The sequence below is a fragment of the Pyrus communis genome, chromosome 9 (assembly GCF_041283825.1).
Source record: "Pyrus communis isolate YQ-2024b chromosome 9, ASM4128382v1, whole genome shotgun sequence".
NCBI classification, from domain to species: Eukaryota; Viridiplantae; Streptophyta; class Magnoliopsida; order Rosales; family Rosaceae; genus Pyrus; species Pyrus communis.
Genome location: NC_142573.1, coordinates 8820860 through 8834879, shown reverse-complemented (window position 1 = coordinate 8834879; position 14020 = coordinate 8820860). Strand labels below are relative to the sequence as shown.

Sequence of the window (14020 nt, the reverse complement as noted above, 5' to 3'; positions counted from 1 at the left end):
TTGTGCATAAATCAATAGGCACCAACAGCCAGTGACAGGCATACAGCTTGTTATGCACAGTAAGACACTACGTATACAACAGCCTTAAAAGTAGAGTACAACGAACCTGGGTTCAGCAACTACCTTATTTTACAGTATCAGGTGAATCATGCAGCTGCTGGCTCAACGATCTGTTTGGCTTCAAGCGTCTTCTCATATTCCTCGATGGACTTGACGAGCTCGGAGAAGTTACCCTTCCCGAACCCACCACATCCACCCTTCTGCTGTACCTTTCCTTCTTCATCCTTAAGCATGCACCCTACTCTCTGAATGATCTCTACGAATATGGTTGGCCTGCCCGTTTTATACAAGAACCAATTAATCCAACGATGGATACAGCAGGGGTAATGTGATTTGCATTATTAATGTATTCGTGATCAATTTTTCCTTTTCACACACAAAGGCATAAACTTTAAAACATGACTCCGAATGACCAATTTTCGATATTTCTCTCAAAGGACAACATAAGACTCGAATTGAAAGGACTAAAATCGAAGCTAAACACTAAAAAGCCAACTCGACAGGCATATAGTTTGACAGAATCATGATAAACCATATTCCCCCACCAAGAATTGAATCATGAAATACACAGAGAAGCATAAAGTTATCAACTTTTCGAAAAATATATTCACTTTCTGTCCAATGCCGGCTTCTTGTAAGTTAGAGTAGTTTAGAATATCGAAAAACACGAAGAAAAAAGAGCACAGAAAGTTATGACATTACCTATCTCCAACAGGCTTAGTGAAAATCTGAAGCAGAGTCCCCTGATCGTCCCTATCCACCAAAATCCCCAACTCCTCACACTCCTTAATCTGCTCATCCGTCAGCACGTCCCCAACCCTCTTCTTCAAATTCCTGTAATACGTTGGCGGCGACGCTGGCATGAACTGAAACCCGCCGACGCCGCTCCGGCTCCGCATTTCCCTCAGCGTCCTGAATATGTCCTCGCTCACCAGCGCCAAATGCTGAACTCCTGCACCCTCGTTGTGCTCCAGGTACGTCTGAATCTGGCTCTTCTTCTTCATCCCGTACACCGGCTCGTTCATCGGAAACAGCACCATCTCCTCGTTGTTCGCCAAGACGACGGAGTTGAGTCCGCTCTCGCTCGTCCCGACGTCCTCGGCGGTGAACTCGGCGAACTCGTGGAATCCGGTGAAGCCTTTGACGTAGGACACCGCAGATTTGAGATCCTCCACGTTGCCGACGGCGTGGTCGAGGCGGCAGATTCCGAAGTCGATTGGGAACGACGACGTTAGGGATTCAAATCCGGGGAGGAACCAGAGGTTGGGGTCCGGGTGTGTCAGGTCGTTGTGGTCCGTGTAGCTGACGTATCGCAAAACGACATCACCGTACAGTTGGACTTCGGCGATGGTCACGCGGTTGTCCAGGAGGATGGGGGCCGCCGTGGGTGACATTGGCTGTGAAGGCGGAGACGGCTTCCTCGACTTGGATGGCGACGGCGCGGACGCCAAGGCCGTGGGTGGCGGAGAAGGCGCGGGAGGCGGAGTGTTCGAAGGTGGGGATCGAGACCGTGGTTCTGGGCCTGGCCGGGTCGGTGGTTCGGGTTAGGGTGGGGGAGTACGGGGCGGTGAAGAGGAAAACGAGGTCGCCGGAGCGGAGGAGGTAGGAAGCGTGGGTTTGATTGCCGGTGGATAGGTCCGACTTAGCTACCATGGGCATGCCCAGTCCCCAGGAGAATCGGAGGGCAGCATTGGTGGCGTCGGTGCACCAGAACTCGACGTGGTGGAACCGTGGAAGCGGTGGACTTTGAAGCGGTCGGACCGGGGGTTGGTCCGTACGAAGTTGGAGAAGCCAACGAGGTTGAACTGGGTGTCGTTTTCCTGGCCCATGGTGCCGCTGGTTGCGGTGGCTGTCGTAGTGGTGGTGGTGGCGGCGGGGGGCGAGTGAGATATCGTCAAAGAGCAGTGACTGACGGTGGACTTGGAAGTGAAGGTGATCTGATACGTGGCAGAGATGGAATAATCCAATTGTCGTGACACGTTGGAAGATGTAGATCCTTTATATAATTGAGATTCTCTAATTACGATTCATCGTATATTATGTGATCAGAAATTATTGTAAATTATTTTTATTTAAAATTAAATATAAATAATTTCTGATAAAAACTGACTACATACGATCAACGAATGTGATTAATAGATCTTAAGATCCTACAAAGAGGATCAGTCGTCCTCTCTCAATATGGGCCTTGTACTGACGTGTGAGACTCGACTTCATCCAGTCAGAAAGAAGGCTGTTTTGCAGTGAAAACTATGATTGTTAAAATGGTGAAAAGCCAGAATAGCCGTTCGGGAATTTTTTTTATTTTTTTGACCAAATAATATTATCTAAAAATATAACAAGGAAGTTGAATGAGCCTAATAATAATATGGTTTAAATTTTTTTTTAACAAGAATCAAATTTAAAACCTCTCACTTACAAATGAATAACTAGACCTAAATCCTGACAAGAAAAATCTGTTTAGCAAGTGTGGATAAATTAAAATTTTTTATTGGTAACGGTAAGAGATCGTCTTACATGTAAAGAGCCAAATAACGTTCCTCTAGATCACAAGAATATTTTTCGTTAATCCACGTATTTCAAAGTGATGAAAAATATGACCAAAACTAAATGTAAGGTTGTGATTAAGAGCGTTTACTCAGCACAACTTAATCAGATACCCTCAGTTCCTCATGCCTATACAAGCTTACATTATAGCCTACACGAATCATAATCCATCTTAAAATGGCTGGTTTACACGACGACATATATATCTACCTTCAAAACATGTTGATAAGAGGATCTTCCTCATGTTGCGGATTCTCAAGAGCCAAAATATGTTGCTTAAACGAAGCCGCAGCATCTTCTCTGTCCTCTAATCTTCCCAGTTTGTCGAACACCATAGCCATTAAATAGAAAGCTTCGGCCGCCAATTCGTGATACTGTCCACCAGAACCATTTTTTCATAGCCATTAAACACAACCAATAAAAGCATATGTTTCAGAAAACTCAAACTCAGAAGTATATTTACCTCTAGCAATTGAAGCTCGTCCGAGGCTTGTCTCAGCGGATCCAGCACATCATCGGAGCTTTCAGAAACTGGCGAGTCAAATTTGCAACAGCAATGCGAAATTAATTAGGACTTCAAATCAAATATGTTTGATGAAGCCATAAAGCCGAGGACAACTCTTCATGAATCGACGACAATGAAACATGTTATCAGGAAATGCATTGGATATACTTACTGGAAAAGCTTGGATCGGATAGATAGCATTTTGCTTCTACAATAAAGGCCCGAGCACGGAGCTCCAAACCTCCTTGACCAAGAATCATAGGAAAAGCCCCATGTACAAGGCTCAGGGCCCTTTTTGCATGACTTGATCCAAGTGAGAGCCACAACTCAGCTAGTGTGAGTGTGGCCGATGCCTTAAGCAGATCCAGATTAAACGACTGGCAAAACGAGAGGCTTGCCAATGCATACGGAAGACCTAAAACAGCATTACCCGATTTCTGGAAACAGAAATAAAAGAAATTTTACCTTTGCAGAAATATAGAACAGGAACTATTTTAATAGACAAACAGATAGATAAGAAGACAGGAGTTATGAAAACTTTAGTCTGCCTGAACCTCCGACCACATTGTGTACCAAATGTACAATTGTACCTTGTGGATTTCAGCTAGCAAAAGAAGCACACTGGCATTTTCAACTTGCATATTGAATTTGTAACACATGCAAAAGAGGGAGTGTGCTACAGCTGCCGCCTGCAATGAAATGCCAAAATAATAAGAAAAGCATGGCACACATTTGTAGGACGAAATCTACTTACAAGGTAACAAGTTCAATGTATTGAAAATATCAAACCTCACTGAACTGATTTGCGGCAAGCAATGTACGAGCTTTTCTGAGACTTGCTTCCGTCTTCAGTTCCATATCCACGCCATTGACAGATGATGCCAGGACTCCAAGCTCATCACATACTTGTTGGGCAAACTTCAAATGTCCTCTAAATGATATTTGGCAAGGTCATGACCGACATAGACACAAAAATTACTGTATATGATCAAGATATTCATTAAATAGTGCACATGGTAAACTTACCTATGTAAAGCACGCTCATGGAGCAGCTGAAGTTTCAGTAACAAAATTCTTGATTTTGAGATGGATAAAAACTTCTCTGCAGCTATTTTAAGAGCAGCAAAAGCCTCTAAACAAGGAGAGAGAAAAAAAATACAAGTCATCAAGGATGAACAGCATTTGTTTATGTGATGAACATGAGAGGGAGATAGAGTACTCGAACCAGAAATTAATATGGCAGCATCTATGAAAAAAAAAAATATTCTTTTTAGGTACTCAAGCATTTTATCTAACCTTTGTATCCTTTATAAACGGCTAGATGTTGGATGAGCTTCAGATATGCTAATGCTGTGTCAGATGAACTGAGGACATCCACGAAATAGTCAGGTTGAAGTTATAAAAATGGAAAGGAATATAAACACAATATGTAAATCTTGTGATACTTTCAGTTAAAAATTACCTTGAGACATCAGGAAAACAAGTTGCATGAACAAGTGCATTAAATCTGGCAAGAGAAGAGCTGATGACATATAAAAAGAAAAATGTATCAAAACAAGCAAGATATAATAGCCCCAGAAATAGTTTGGATTAAAGTAAATAAATTTACTGTTTACAATGAATTGAGAATCTTAAAATTCTGAAAAAGTGAATCGATGTGAAATTCCACATAAAATGTGAGGCTGTAGAGTAGATGCAAGTATTCACATTCAGAATCTCCAGCTCTGGTATCATGTTAATTTTTATTTGTTTATAACTATTTCTAAAACCTTAAGTTTTAGTAAATGTAATAACTGTTGGTTTATATTGTTACGATATTTACAATATTATTTTTTATTAAGAAATGAATGAAAATAAAAACTGCAAGGGGCATCTCACTCAATCAACTACACAATTTCAGATGACAAGGTAACTCTAAATCTAGGCACAATCAGTCTATTTTTCCAACAGGAAACACTGATCCGGTCAACCGTAGAAGTTAAATTAGCATAAAAGAAAAAGTAACACTAACACAGGCCTTTACTAAAGATCACCTGCCATATATTTCCCATGCAGTGGCACGAAGTAAGTATGAAGAGCCTATTAACTGCAACACAGATGCAGGGACCGAACTTGGTTGTGCACAGAACTGGAAAGCATTATTGCTTCCTGTTCCACTTTCTTGAGACAAGACTTGTGAATCCATTGGCTTCTGTAAATTCTTAAGCCATGAAGTACTAAAAGCACCATCAGTTGTCATTGAAGAAGTTTCGGATCCAAACTCATTAATCAATTGAGAACTCAATCTAAGTTCCTGCAAGAATTACATGTAACATAGGGGGAAGGGGGAGCATTGTTAGGAAATTGAACAATCTAACATGTCAGGAAATCAAAGAACATTGAAACATCTTCAAGGGGTCATCGTTACCTTGCAAACAGTAACTGGGTTTGTTCTAAGCTTCATTGAAGCCTTGGGTCCAAATGAAACTAGAGGCCTTTGCACATGCTGCAAATGAAGTTATGCAATGAGAAATAGATTTATCATCATTACGGGCAGCATGATACTCACAATATACCCTTCAGTCTTTACTGAGGTGGGAAGTACACAGATAGTCCACATTAGGAATCAGTAAAAATAAACTGCAATTTCGTGCTGACCGTTAAATCAAATTTAGCCATTGCAAGATGATTGGATGCCACTAAACGCTTCAACTTCAAATTTTCTGCTCTCTTCAGAGACCCTCTCAAGAGAACAAATAGTTGTTGCTGGACAGACAGTGAAATGCCTATTCTGGTCAAAGGTGAATATGATGAGCCCAGTATTCCAGTTGTACTAGATATGCCAGTTTCGGACAACAAATTGCAGATAGCCGCTAAGGTGTAAGCAAGACATGTATCGTTACTTTGCTGCACAAGTTGAAAATCATGAGGTTCTTGTAGACAACATATATGTAAAGGAAGGATAATACTAGGATGCCCTTTTAATTCAGAGGCATACATGTCATCCGAAAGGTTATAGAAAACCATCGGATAACTACAGACATAATGTATATGTTAGATTTAGGATAAAAGTGAATACGTAAACCAAGGAATTACCTGTTGAGAAATATGTACTGCCTCAGTCAAAACCTGAACATTTTAACAAGAAAAAGGAATATTCAAACCAAAGGAAATTATAAATGACAGAAAGATTCATAATTAGAGTAGGGAACATGGGTTCACCTCCAAAGCTTGCTTCGGGTGCCCAAAATGGAAATGCATCATTCCTAAACAAAGCAAGGCAATTTCATATCTTCCTAAGCTATTGCAACCGGATGCAGGAGGAACGAAATCAAATCCTTCAATCCCTGAACTATTGTGCCAATATTTATTGGATTAGTTTGTTTGTTATAAACAGTTAAACATATAGAAGAGATAAAATAATGGACATAAATGTTAACACAACTAACATAAAATTACAGTTTGAAAGCTTTCATTTAATGGCTTAACCTAAGCCCACCAAAAAATAAACTTATATTCATAAAGGTAGCCAAGACTAGGAGCATGCCATTGGACATGCATGAAAAGCCATGAAGAGTAGTAATGCATCCTGTTATAACAAGTATCTCCTTTCATAGGAGTACACGAAGCACAGTCATAGCTCACCATTTCAAATTTTTGTTCAATATTTCAAAATTGGGTCACTAAATTGATAAAGAAATTTTCACAACAGTATTTGATCAAGAAATTACCTAACTAAATAGTAAATACAGAGGTGAGTTCTGATATACCTGTAATCAAAATAGCGGTGAACATTCTCCAAGGCAGCAAAAAAATCATCATGATACAGACCATTCAAATAACGCAAGAAGTGAACCTGGACCAAAATCCAAAATGTTAAGACAAACACTTTTTAAGTGCAAGTACAACACAAATTACCAAATAAGAAAAATATTTGTGCAAGTTACTAACACGATGTAGCTCGGGTGCCAGTTTTTGAAGCTGCCTAAGCATGAGCTCAAAAGCATTTAAAGAGAAAGAGCTCCCCTGCCTACCAAACGAATATAAATTAAGATTCAGTACAGCCTAAAGTACATAAACAAATAGGAAAACCAAAAGATTGACAGATGCATATGCCACTTACTTTTCAAGTGCATCAGCTTGCTCCTGTAGAAATCCCTGTATCTGCCAGTTTGTCCGTAGGAATATCCCACCGTTGGGATCAAGATCACTGAATGTACTGCTTGTAGGATGTGCATAATGACAATCTTCTCTATTGCCACCATGTTTGAATTCTGGATCACCAGGGACTTCAATATCTGCATGTTTAGTTCATATTATGCAAAATTATGATTGTCATCAGAACAGAATTTGTAAACATCACATTTTAAGAAAATCCCTAAGTAAAGGAACCCAAAAGTAGTGAGCTAGGCTGTTTGTTGGCAGGGAATGTTCAGCCCAACAAGCATGCCGGGTTTGCTCTCAAAACTAAAGGATTATTGGACATTCCAAACAGATAGAGTAACATAAATTATTGATATAAGTATAAATTGTAGGTCGTCCTACTTGATTTGGAAATAATTTTATACAATAGGATTTCAAGATTATTGTTGTCAATCAAAAAGACCTATATGATGTCGTAGCATTTCTATGTGCTTCAAGAGAAGGACGCTTAGTATACTATTTATACCTTCAACCAATCCAACAAGTGCTTTGGGTGCATGAAGATGAAAAGAAACTCTTCCACCAGCTCTTTCTCTTGCCTCGATTTCTTCGGTGACTTTTTCAAAAACAAGATTCTCCAGTTCCATGTTTTCATATTCCGGAGGTGTTTCTAAATCATTACTCGAATCATCTAAGTGAGGTGACTCGTATGGAGGACAACTTGCGATGGCTTCTTTACAGTACATTCCTATACTTGTTAAAAGATGACACGCACCCTGCATCAATAGTAAAATCATATGAAATGGGTAGCTAACCGTAAAAGCTGTGTTTGCTATAAAATCTAAAACAACGAACACAACACAAAACAACACTCATTTCCACCGATGCACGTATTCATTGGGTTGCTAAAAATACACACAGGATAAAAGACATTCATTTGAAAGTTTAGTATCTAATCTACAAAGCCGTTCCCTTTTGCCTCTCATGAACCCACATACAAGACATTACAACTGCATAGTACATGTTTCCCTGATTTTCAAATAATTGGGTGGGGATGCATTTTTGATGCGCAACGACATGGAATACAAAATGAACTCAAAACAAATAGTAAGCATTAAGAAAGTGAAATAAAATAAAAACTCACATTACCTCAAAGGATAAAAGATTAAACGCAAGTATGCAACGTCGGAGAAACATCCCCAAGTTGCTATTTGGATCCAGAATAACTTGGTCATCTTCCAAAACACCTGCTTCGGGGCCGCCAAGGATCCCTAAAAAGAAATATCGAAACCAAACAAGCATCGGCAAGCAAGTAAAATTCAAAGTTAGCAAAAACAAGGGCAATTACGATTAACTAACCTCGCATATCACTAAAGAAGTTAAACAAATCATCCGGCGAGGACAGAGCCGACAACCTACTGGTCAGATGATCGGTTAACCAATAGTTCAATAATCCCCCAATTCCCCTCAATTGGTGTATAAGTTCATCCAATTTCGGCTCGAACATATCATCATAAGACTGCAAAACGTAAAGAAGAACTTAATTGCCAGTAATTTCCGAAAATTGAAGCTAAATTTGGGGGAAAGGGCGAAACTTTAAGAGCACCTTAGTGAGGGAGAGCAAGAACAGGCCGAGGCGGTTGTGCTGGCTGACGGTGGAGAAAGGGAACGGGACTGAGATTTGAGAGGGCGGCGCGTAGATCTGGAGCAGTATGCAGACGGAGACTTTGTGCGGCGTCACCGCGAAAGCCCCCGGCGGTTTGACAATACCCGCCATTCTCACCGTCGCAGGTTTAGCTCGGAGCGGAGGGGAGTGAGGTCTCACTTGATATCTGGGGGTTTGGGAGGGTTTTTGGAGCAGAAAATGGGATTTTAAAAAAGAACCGGGAAATTATTACGGTTTTTATTTTCCTTTCTGCTCTCATTGTCTCTTGGGAGTAAGATAACCATTTCATACAATTTGTTTGTCTTGTTTTCTTTTTTCGATTAGGATGAAGTATAGTTCATGTAAACAATTAAATGGTAAAGAAACTTAATAATGTATTCCAAACTATAGTGAAATCAAATGATCAATAGTCCTCGACTAAAAATGTATGATCATTGGTTCCTTAACTTATTAATACATATAGTTATGGTCATTTTTATCAAATCCGTCAGAATATTGTCAGAATGAGTCATGTTGGAAGAACCATTGCTACAATTTTGTTAAATTGAGGGACGATTACTTCAACTGGATTAAAGTTGAGAGGCTATTGTTACTTGTTCTCATTTGGTTTTCTATATTGCACCCTTGATTCAGCTTCACGTAAGTGGCGCGTGACTTATATTGACTGAAGTTTTAACATAGTTGACAAAAAAGATTATGGTTGCATATTTTGATAAGTTAAAGGGTCAATAGTTTCGAATTTTTAGTAATTTAATTAAAATTGAGACACCATTGTTACAATTTACACTATAATATGAGTACAGATGATGACAAATTTTTAAACCAAATAATGTGTCACCAATAGGAAATAAGTACGTTTATTAATACTTAAATAATAATTCAATCATTCACCACCACATCATTTAATTTACAAATTTAGTTTAAAAATTTTGATCCCCTTAACATTACCGTCAGAAGAAATCTTGTATTTAATTTACAAATAATAATTCAATGATTCACCACCGCATCATTTAATTCGTCATCACCTCCACCTGCTAGTCCGGGAAACAAACCTAATAGCCTTCTGAACGACTGCAGAAACCTTACCCATACCAAAAGCCCTTCAAAAAATCCCCAAAATTCTCAGGCTTTCGATCGTCTCGATCCACCCAATTCCATGGCCACCACCAATGGCGCCTTTCCGGTCAGCCCCTCTCTCTCTCTATTTACTTTTTCTTCCATTTATATATGTATGTATTTATCGATCTTTTATTTTTATTTTCGCGGGTTAGCTGAATTGTGAATTTTGCGATCGAGCAGAGAGCTGCGGACGCTGAGAACAGCTTGGAGAAGATCAAGCGCCAGCTCGCATCGGGTTCGGGTCGGAACTTGTTGCAGGGTCCACTTCTCAAGCGATCCGAGACTGTACGATCCTCCCCGGACCTCCCATTTTTTGTCACTTTCTTTTAATTGTATTTCTGTGATTCCTAAGTTTATTTTTAGGCGAAAGTTCAAGTTTTTTTAAATTCCGAATTTCTATTCAGTTGAGTTTTCATTGCACAAATTATAATGCGGATTACAGAATGTTTGATCAGTTTAAGGTTTTATAAGCTCCGGTTGAATCCTTCGAAGTTCGGTAATTTCGAAATTTGGATGAATCATGCTTGAAAGAGTTCTAAATGGAAACTGGATACTGGGATGATTTTTGTTGGTTGGTCTGTGTGGTGCTCCTTGTTCTGGAATCTGGAAATTAGCTTATTTTTTGTGTTACAGCTGAGAAAATGGAACGAGCGGTGGGTGATCTTAGACCCGACAACAGGGAGAATGGAATACAAGTTAGTTCTGCACTGACTTTCGCGTCAATTCAAGTCTTATAAATGCATTGACCAACCTTATACCTTGTTATGGTTTAGGATTAGGAGAAATGAGCCGACTGTCAAGGGAACCATTCCATTTGATGCGAATAGCACAATTACCCTATCTCCCGTGAACTTCCAGTAAGATTGATGCATTTCATTATAGTCCGTTTTGTACATTAGTCATCTCAGCAGGCTTCAATTTGATTGATTATGAACTGTTATTTTTTTGGTTTGTGGTTTCAGTGGGTTGCAAAAGTATGACGGTTGCTGTTTCTGTATCCTCATTTATTTTTGCTTGTACTTTTGCTTTATGTTGAAACAAAATGAGGTTGTATCTTATAAGTGCTATAGAAACAGGTACTCTCGTAAAGCTGGATGTTTGTGCTTCTTAACTATATTCTTTAGATATTGGGACCCCGCAGAAAAAGGACTACTTCCTTTGTGCACAGACTCCTGGGGCAGCTAGAGCTTGGGTAGCAACACTACAGTAAGTTATTTCCCTTTACAATATGCTGTAGCTATTGTGTAGATGTTATACAGCGTACAGTTTCGTTTTTCTTTGCCTCTCTTATATAGACTTTATGAGCTTTAGGATATACCTTTTGAGGACATAATTATATGCTGCTGGTCCAAATGAGGAATTAGGTGACGTAGGTATGTAGATTATCAATGTGCGGTTGGGGCAGTAACAAGGGGTTTAGAATTTGAACTTTTCTATGGTTAGGGTCTAATTTCACTATGAAGACTTATTGTTTATGTTCCAGTTAATGTTGTATTTCTCTTTCAAGATTGTCCATTACATGCAGTTGGCCATTGTGAAGTTGGATTTTTTTACAGGCTCAAATGTATTGCTTTTCCATGTTTTCCTCATTTTCAAGGTGTATATTAGCAAGTTATTTATCTTAAATGTGACATCAGGAGGAAAAAAAAAAAGGTATGTGTGTTGCTTCACTCAGAGATATTATTCAAGCATCATATGGACATGGTTGTTGGAATTTTTTGTATAATGTCTTTTAAACTAGAAAGCTTGTTGTCCATTATATATGATGAGGATAGGGGCTTCACTCAGAGATATTAACCATAAAGTTTACGATATTAAATGTTTCATCCAATATTGTCTTCTTCTGCTCTTTTTCATTTTTTTCCTCTGGCGACCAGAGCAACACAATTGGTTCTAAAGGCCCATAAAGAAGCTGTGAATTCCTTGAGTGGCAATGGCTCTGCAAAACTAGGAACGGTTGCAGCAGTAGTTGCTGCTGCCAATTCAACTGCTTCGGAGAGTTCTAAGGAAATCGAAGCAGCAATGCACATTTCTTTGAGAAATGCTTTGGGAGTGATAACCAATAAGCCAACTGATGGTCCAATGGATGATTTTGCAATTATGAAGGTACTGTACTTGTGATCTAATTCTGTTCTCAGAAATGAATTGAAAAATACAGTGCCCTATATTCATTTGAAATGCACTTTACAGTATAGTTTGTTAAAGAATGATATTCTATTTCTAAATGAAAAGCTCTCATAGTCATTTAAATGTAATTGCTCTTTGTGATTATTATGTTCACAGTTCACCTAGCATCTATGTGACTGTCTCTGTGTCCTGTAGGAGACACTTCGGGTCAAAGATGACGAACTACATAATTTGGCTAGGGACCTTCGTTCACGCGATTCAACAATTAAAGAAATAGCAGATAAATTAACTGAGACTGCTGAAGCTGCTGAGGCTGCAGCCTCTGCAGCTCATACAATTGATGAACAAAGGAAAATTGTTTGTGCAGAAATTGATCGCTTAAAAAAGGATTCAGCGAAGCAGCTGGAATCTTCCTTGTCAAAGGTATGATGAGCTTTGCTACGTCATGTCTTAAATGTGTAGTATATTTGAATAATTAGGGATCTGTTTTCTTTTCCCCTTCCATTACAATATATGGTTGTGATTTTCACACACCCTTAACTACTTTTCCCACACCCCTTCATATTTTTTAATACTTAATTGGTATCCTACTATTTAATCTTCCATATATAACCCTCCCTATTTAATCTTTCATTAATTACCATCAAAAAGTAGGAAGGGTATACATGGAAGATTAAATAGTAGGATACCAATTAAGTATTAAAAAATAGGAAGGGGTGTGGGAAAAGTAGTTAAGGGTGTGTGAAAATCACAACCCTACAATATATTCTTAGTGTGGAAAAAGAAAAGCTGAATTTTGTTTGAGAGAACTTTTTGATTGTTCTACTTTATTTATGGCTTTTGTTTGTGTTTGTAGTTAAAAGATTCTGAAGAAAAGGTTGCGACCTTGAGCAAAGAAAGAGACCATTTGACTAGGCAGAGAGATTCTGCTCTCCAAGAGGCACACATGTGGCGTTCTGAGCTCGCAAAAGCTAGAGAGCGTGTTGTGATATTAGAAGCAGCTGTTGTGAGAGCAGAAGAGAAGGTCAGGGTTGCCGAGGCAGATGCTCAAGCTAGAATAAAGGAGGCTGTGCAGAAAGAATCAGCCGCACTGAAAGACAAGCAAGAGCTTCTGGAATATGTGAATACGTTGCAAGCACAACTTCAGAGGTTTAGTACCTTCTGCCTTTTACCTTATAATATAAGTTGCTCGGGATTATTATGCATTGAATCCTTTTTGTCCCTTATCAACCTTTCGTCAATGTTGATTAATCAACCTTTTTCCTGTTATCAGGCATCACATAGATACAAAGCAAGTGTACGAGGAGAAGTCTGAGTCTTGCTCAGATATTGGAAATACACCCCTGACTAAACATGTAGACTTGTCTGAAGAAAATGTTGATAAAGCATGCCTCAGTGTTTCTAGAGCAGTTCCAGTACCAGGGGAGAGTGTAGTCCACATGGCTGACGGTCAAGTCAACCTACGGCCAGTTGGTGACCGTGAATGGAGTGACATTCAGGCTCAAGAGGCAAGGATAGCCGATGTAAGAGAAGTCGCCCCCACAATGAGAAGCAAGTAGCTTGGATATTCCGGTTGTCACGCAACCGACGGGTAACCATCATGAGCAAGGAGTGGACTCTTTTCAACAGCCTTGAAAATGAACTGATACGTTTGTAGAGCAGAAAACAGGAGAGATGTGAACTTCGTCGGTGTATTCTTTATTTACCCTGTTTCGTTCAACAAATTACGCTGTTGGCAATTTAGCAGGCTGATTCCGCATGGAGCATTGCATGCGCCCGGCGCGTTGTGTAGAGTGGACTCTGTTTATGGTACTTTAGCGAAAAACTTTCGGTACTGTTTACTTTAATGAAAAATCACATTTTTACGTTAAAAA

At 39.4% G+C, this 14020-nt stretch overlaps 2 protein-coding genes and 1 pseudogene across 3 annotated transcripts; 1 reads left to right on the top strand and 2 right to left on the bottom strand.

Annotated features, from left to right (window-relative positions):
* Positions 1-2018, bottom strand: LOC148694188 (4-hydroxyphenylpyruvate dioxygenase-like; annotated as a pseudogene). Its single transcript, XR_015966429.1, has 2 exons — positions 763-2018; positions 1-333 (listed from the first exon to the last, which is right to left on the bottom strand). The product of XR_015966429.1 is annotated as a 4-hydroxyphenylpyruvate dioxygenase-like (transcript).
* A 600-nt stretch (positions 2019-2618) lies between these two features.
* Positions 2619-9243, bottom strand: LOC137739997 (anaphase-promoting complex subunit 5). The gene is made up of 20 exons (XM_068479777.2): positions 8841-9243; positions 8594-8753; positions 8384-8505; positions 7761-8010; positions 7215-7389; positions 7043-7121; positions 6862-6947; positions 6314-6443; positions 6188-6220; positions 5750-5998; positions 5520-5597; positions 5146-5405; positions 4575-4634; positions 4409-4476; positions 4139-4244; positions 3902-4043; positions 3703-3801; positions 3285-3549; positions 3071-3138; positions 2619-2981 (listed from the first exon to the last, which is right to left on the bottom strand). The coding sequence occupies exons 1-20, from the start codon at positions 9009-9011 to the stop codon at positions 2820-2822; spliced, it is 2763 nt and encodes a 920-aa protein (XP_068335878.2). The 5' UTR covers positions 9012-9243; the 3' UTR covers positions 2619-2819.
* A 697-nt stretch (positions 9244-9940) lies between these two features.
* LOC137739496 (uncharacterized) lies at positions 9941-14020 on the top strand. The gene is made up of 10 exons (XM_088700262.1): positions 9941-10083; positions 10172-10304; positions 10653-10714; positions 10793-10876; positions 10982-11013; positions 11144-11225; positions 11897-12125; positions 12342-12569; positions 13003-13295; positions 13420-14020. The coding sequence occupies exons 3-10, from the start codon at positions 10704-10706 to the stop codon at positions 13703-13705; spliced, it is 1245 nt and encodes a 414-aa protein (XP_088556388.1). The 5' UTR covers positions 9941-10083; positions 10172-10304; positions 10653-10703; the 3' UTR covers positions 13706-14020.

Excerpts from the sequence above, each read along its gene's own strand:
- LOC137739997 (XM_068479777.2), bottom strand. The coding sequence starts at position 9,011 with ATGGCGGGTATTGTCAAACCGCCGGGGGCTTTCGCGGTGACGCCGCAC. Across the intron at positions 6,444-6,861 it reads CACCGCTATTTTGATTACAG|TTCAGGGATTGAAGGATTTG; the intron begins GTATATCAGAAC and ends TTGGCACAATAG. Across the intron at positions 3,550-3,702 it reads TGCTAGCTGAAATCCACAAG|AAATCGGGTAATGCTGTTTT; the intron begins GTACAATTGTAC and ends TTCTGTTTCCAG.
- LOC137739496 (XM_088700262.1), top strand. Across the intron at positions 11,014-11,143 it reads GTATGACGGTTGCTGTTTCT|ATATTGGGACCCCGCAGAAA; the intron begins GTATCCTCATTT and ends TATATTCTTTAG. Across the intron at positions 12,570-13,002 it reads TGGAATCTTCCTTGTCAAAG|TTAAAAGATTCTGAAGAAAA; the intron begins GTATGATGAGCT and ends TTGTGTTTGTAG.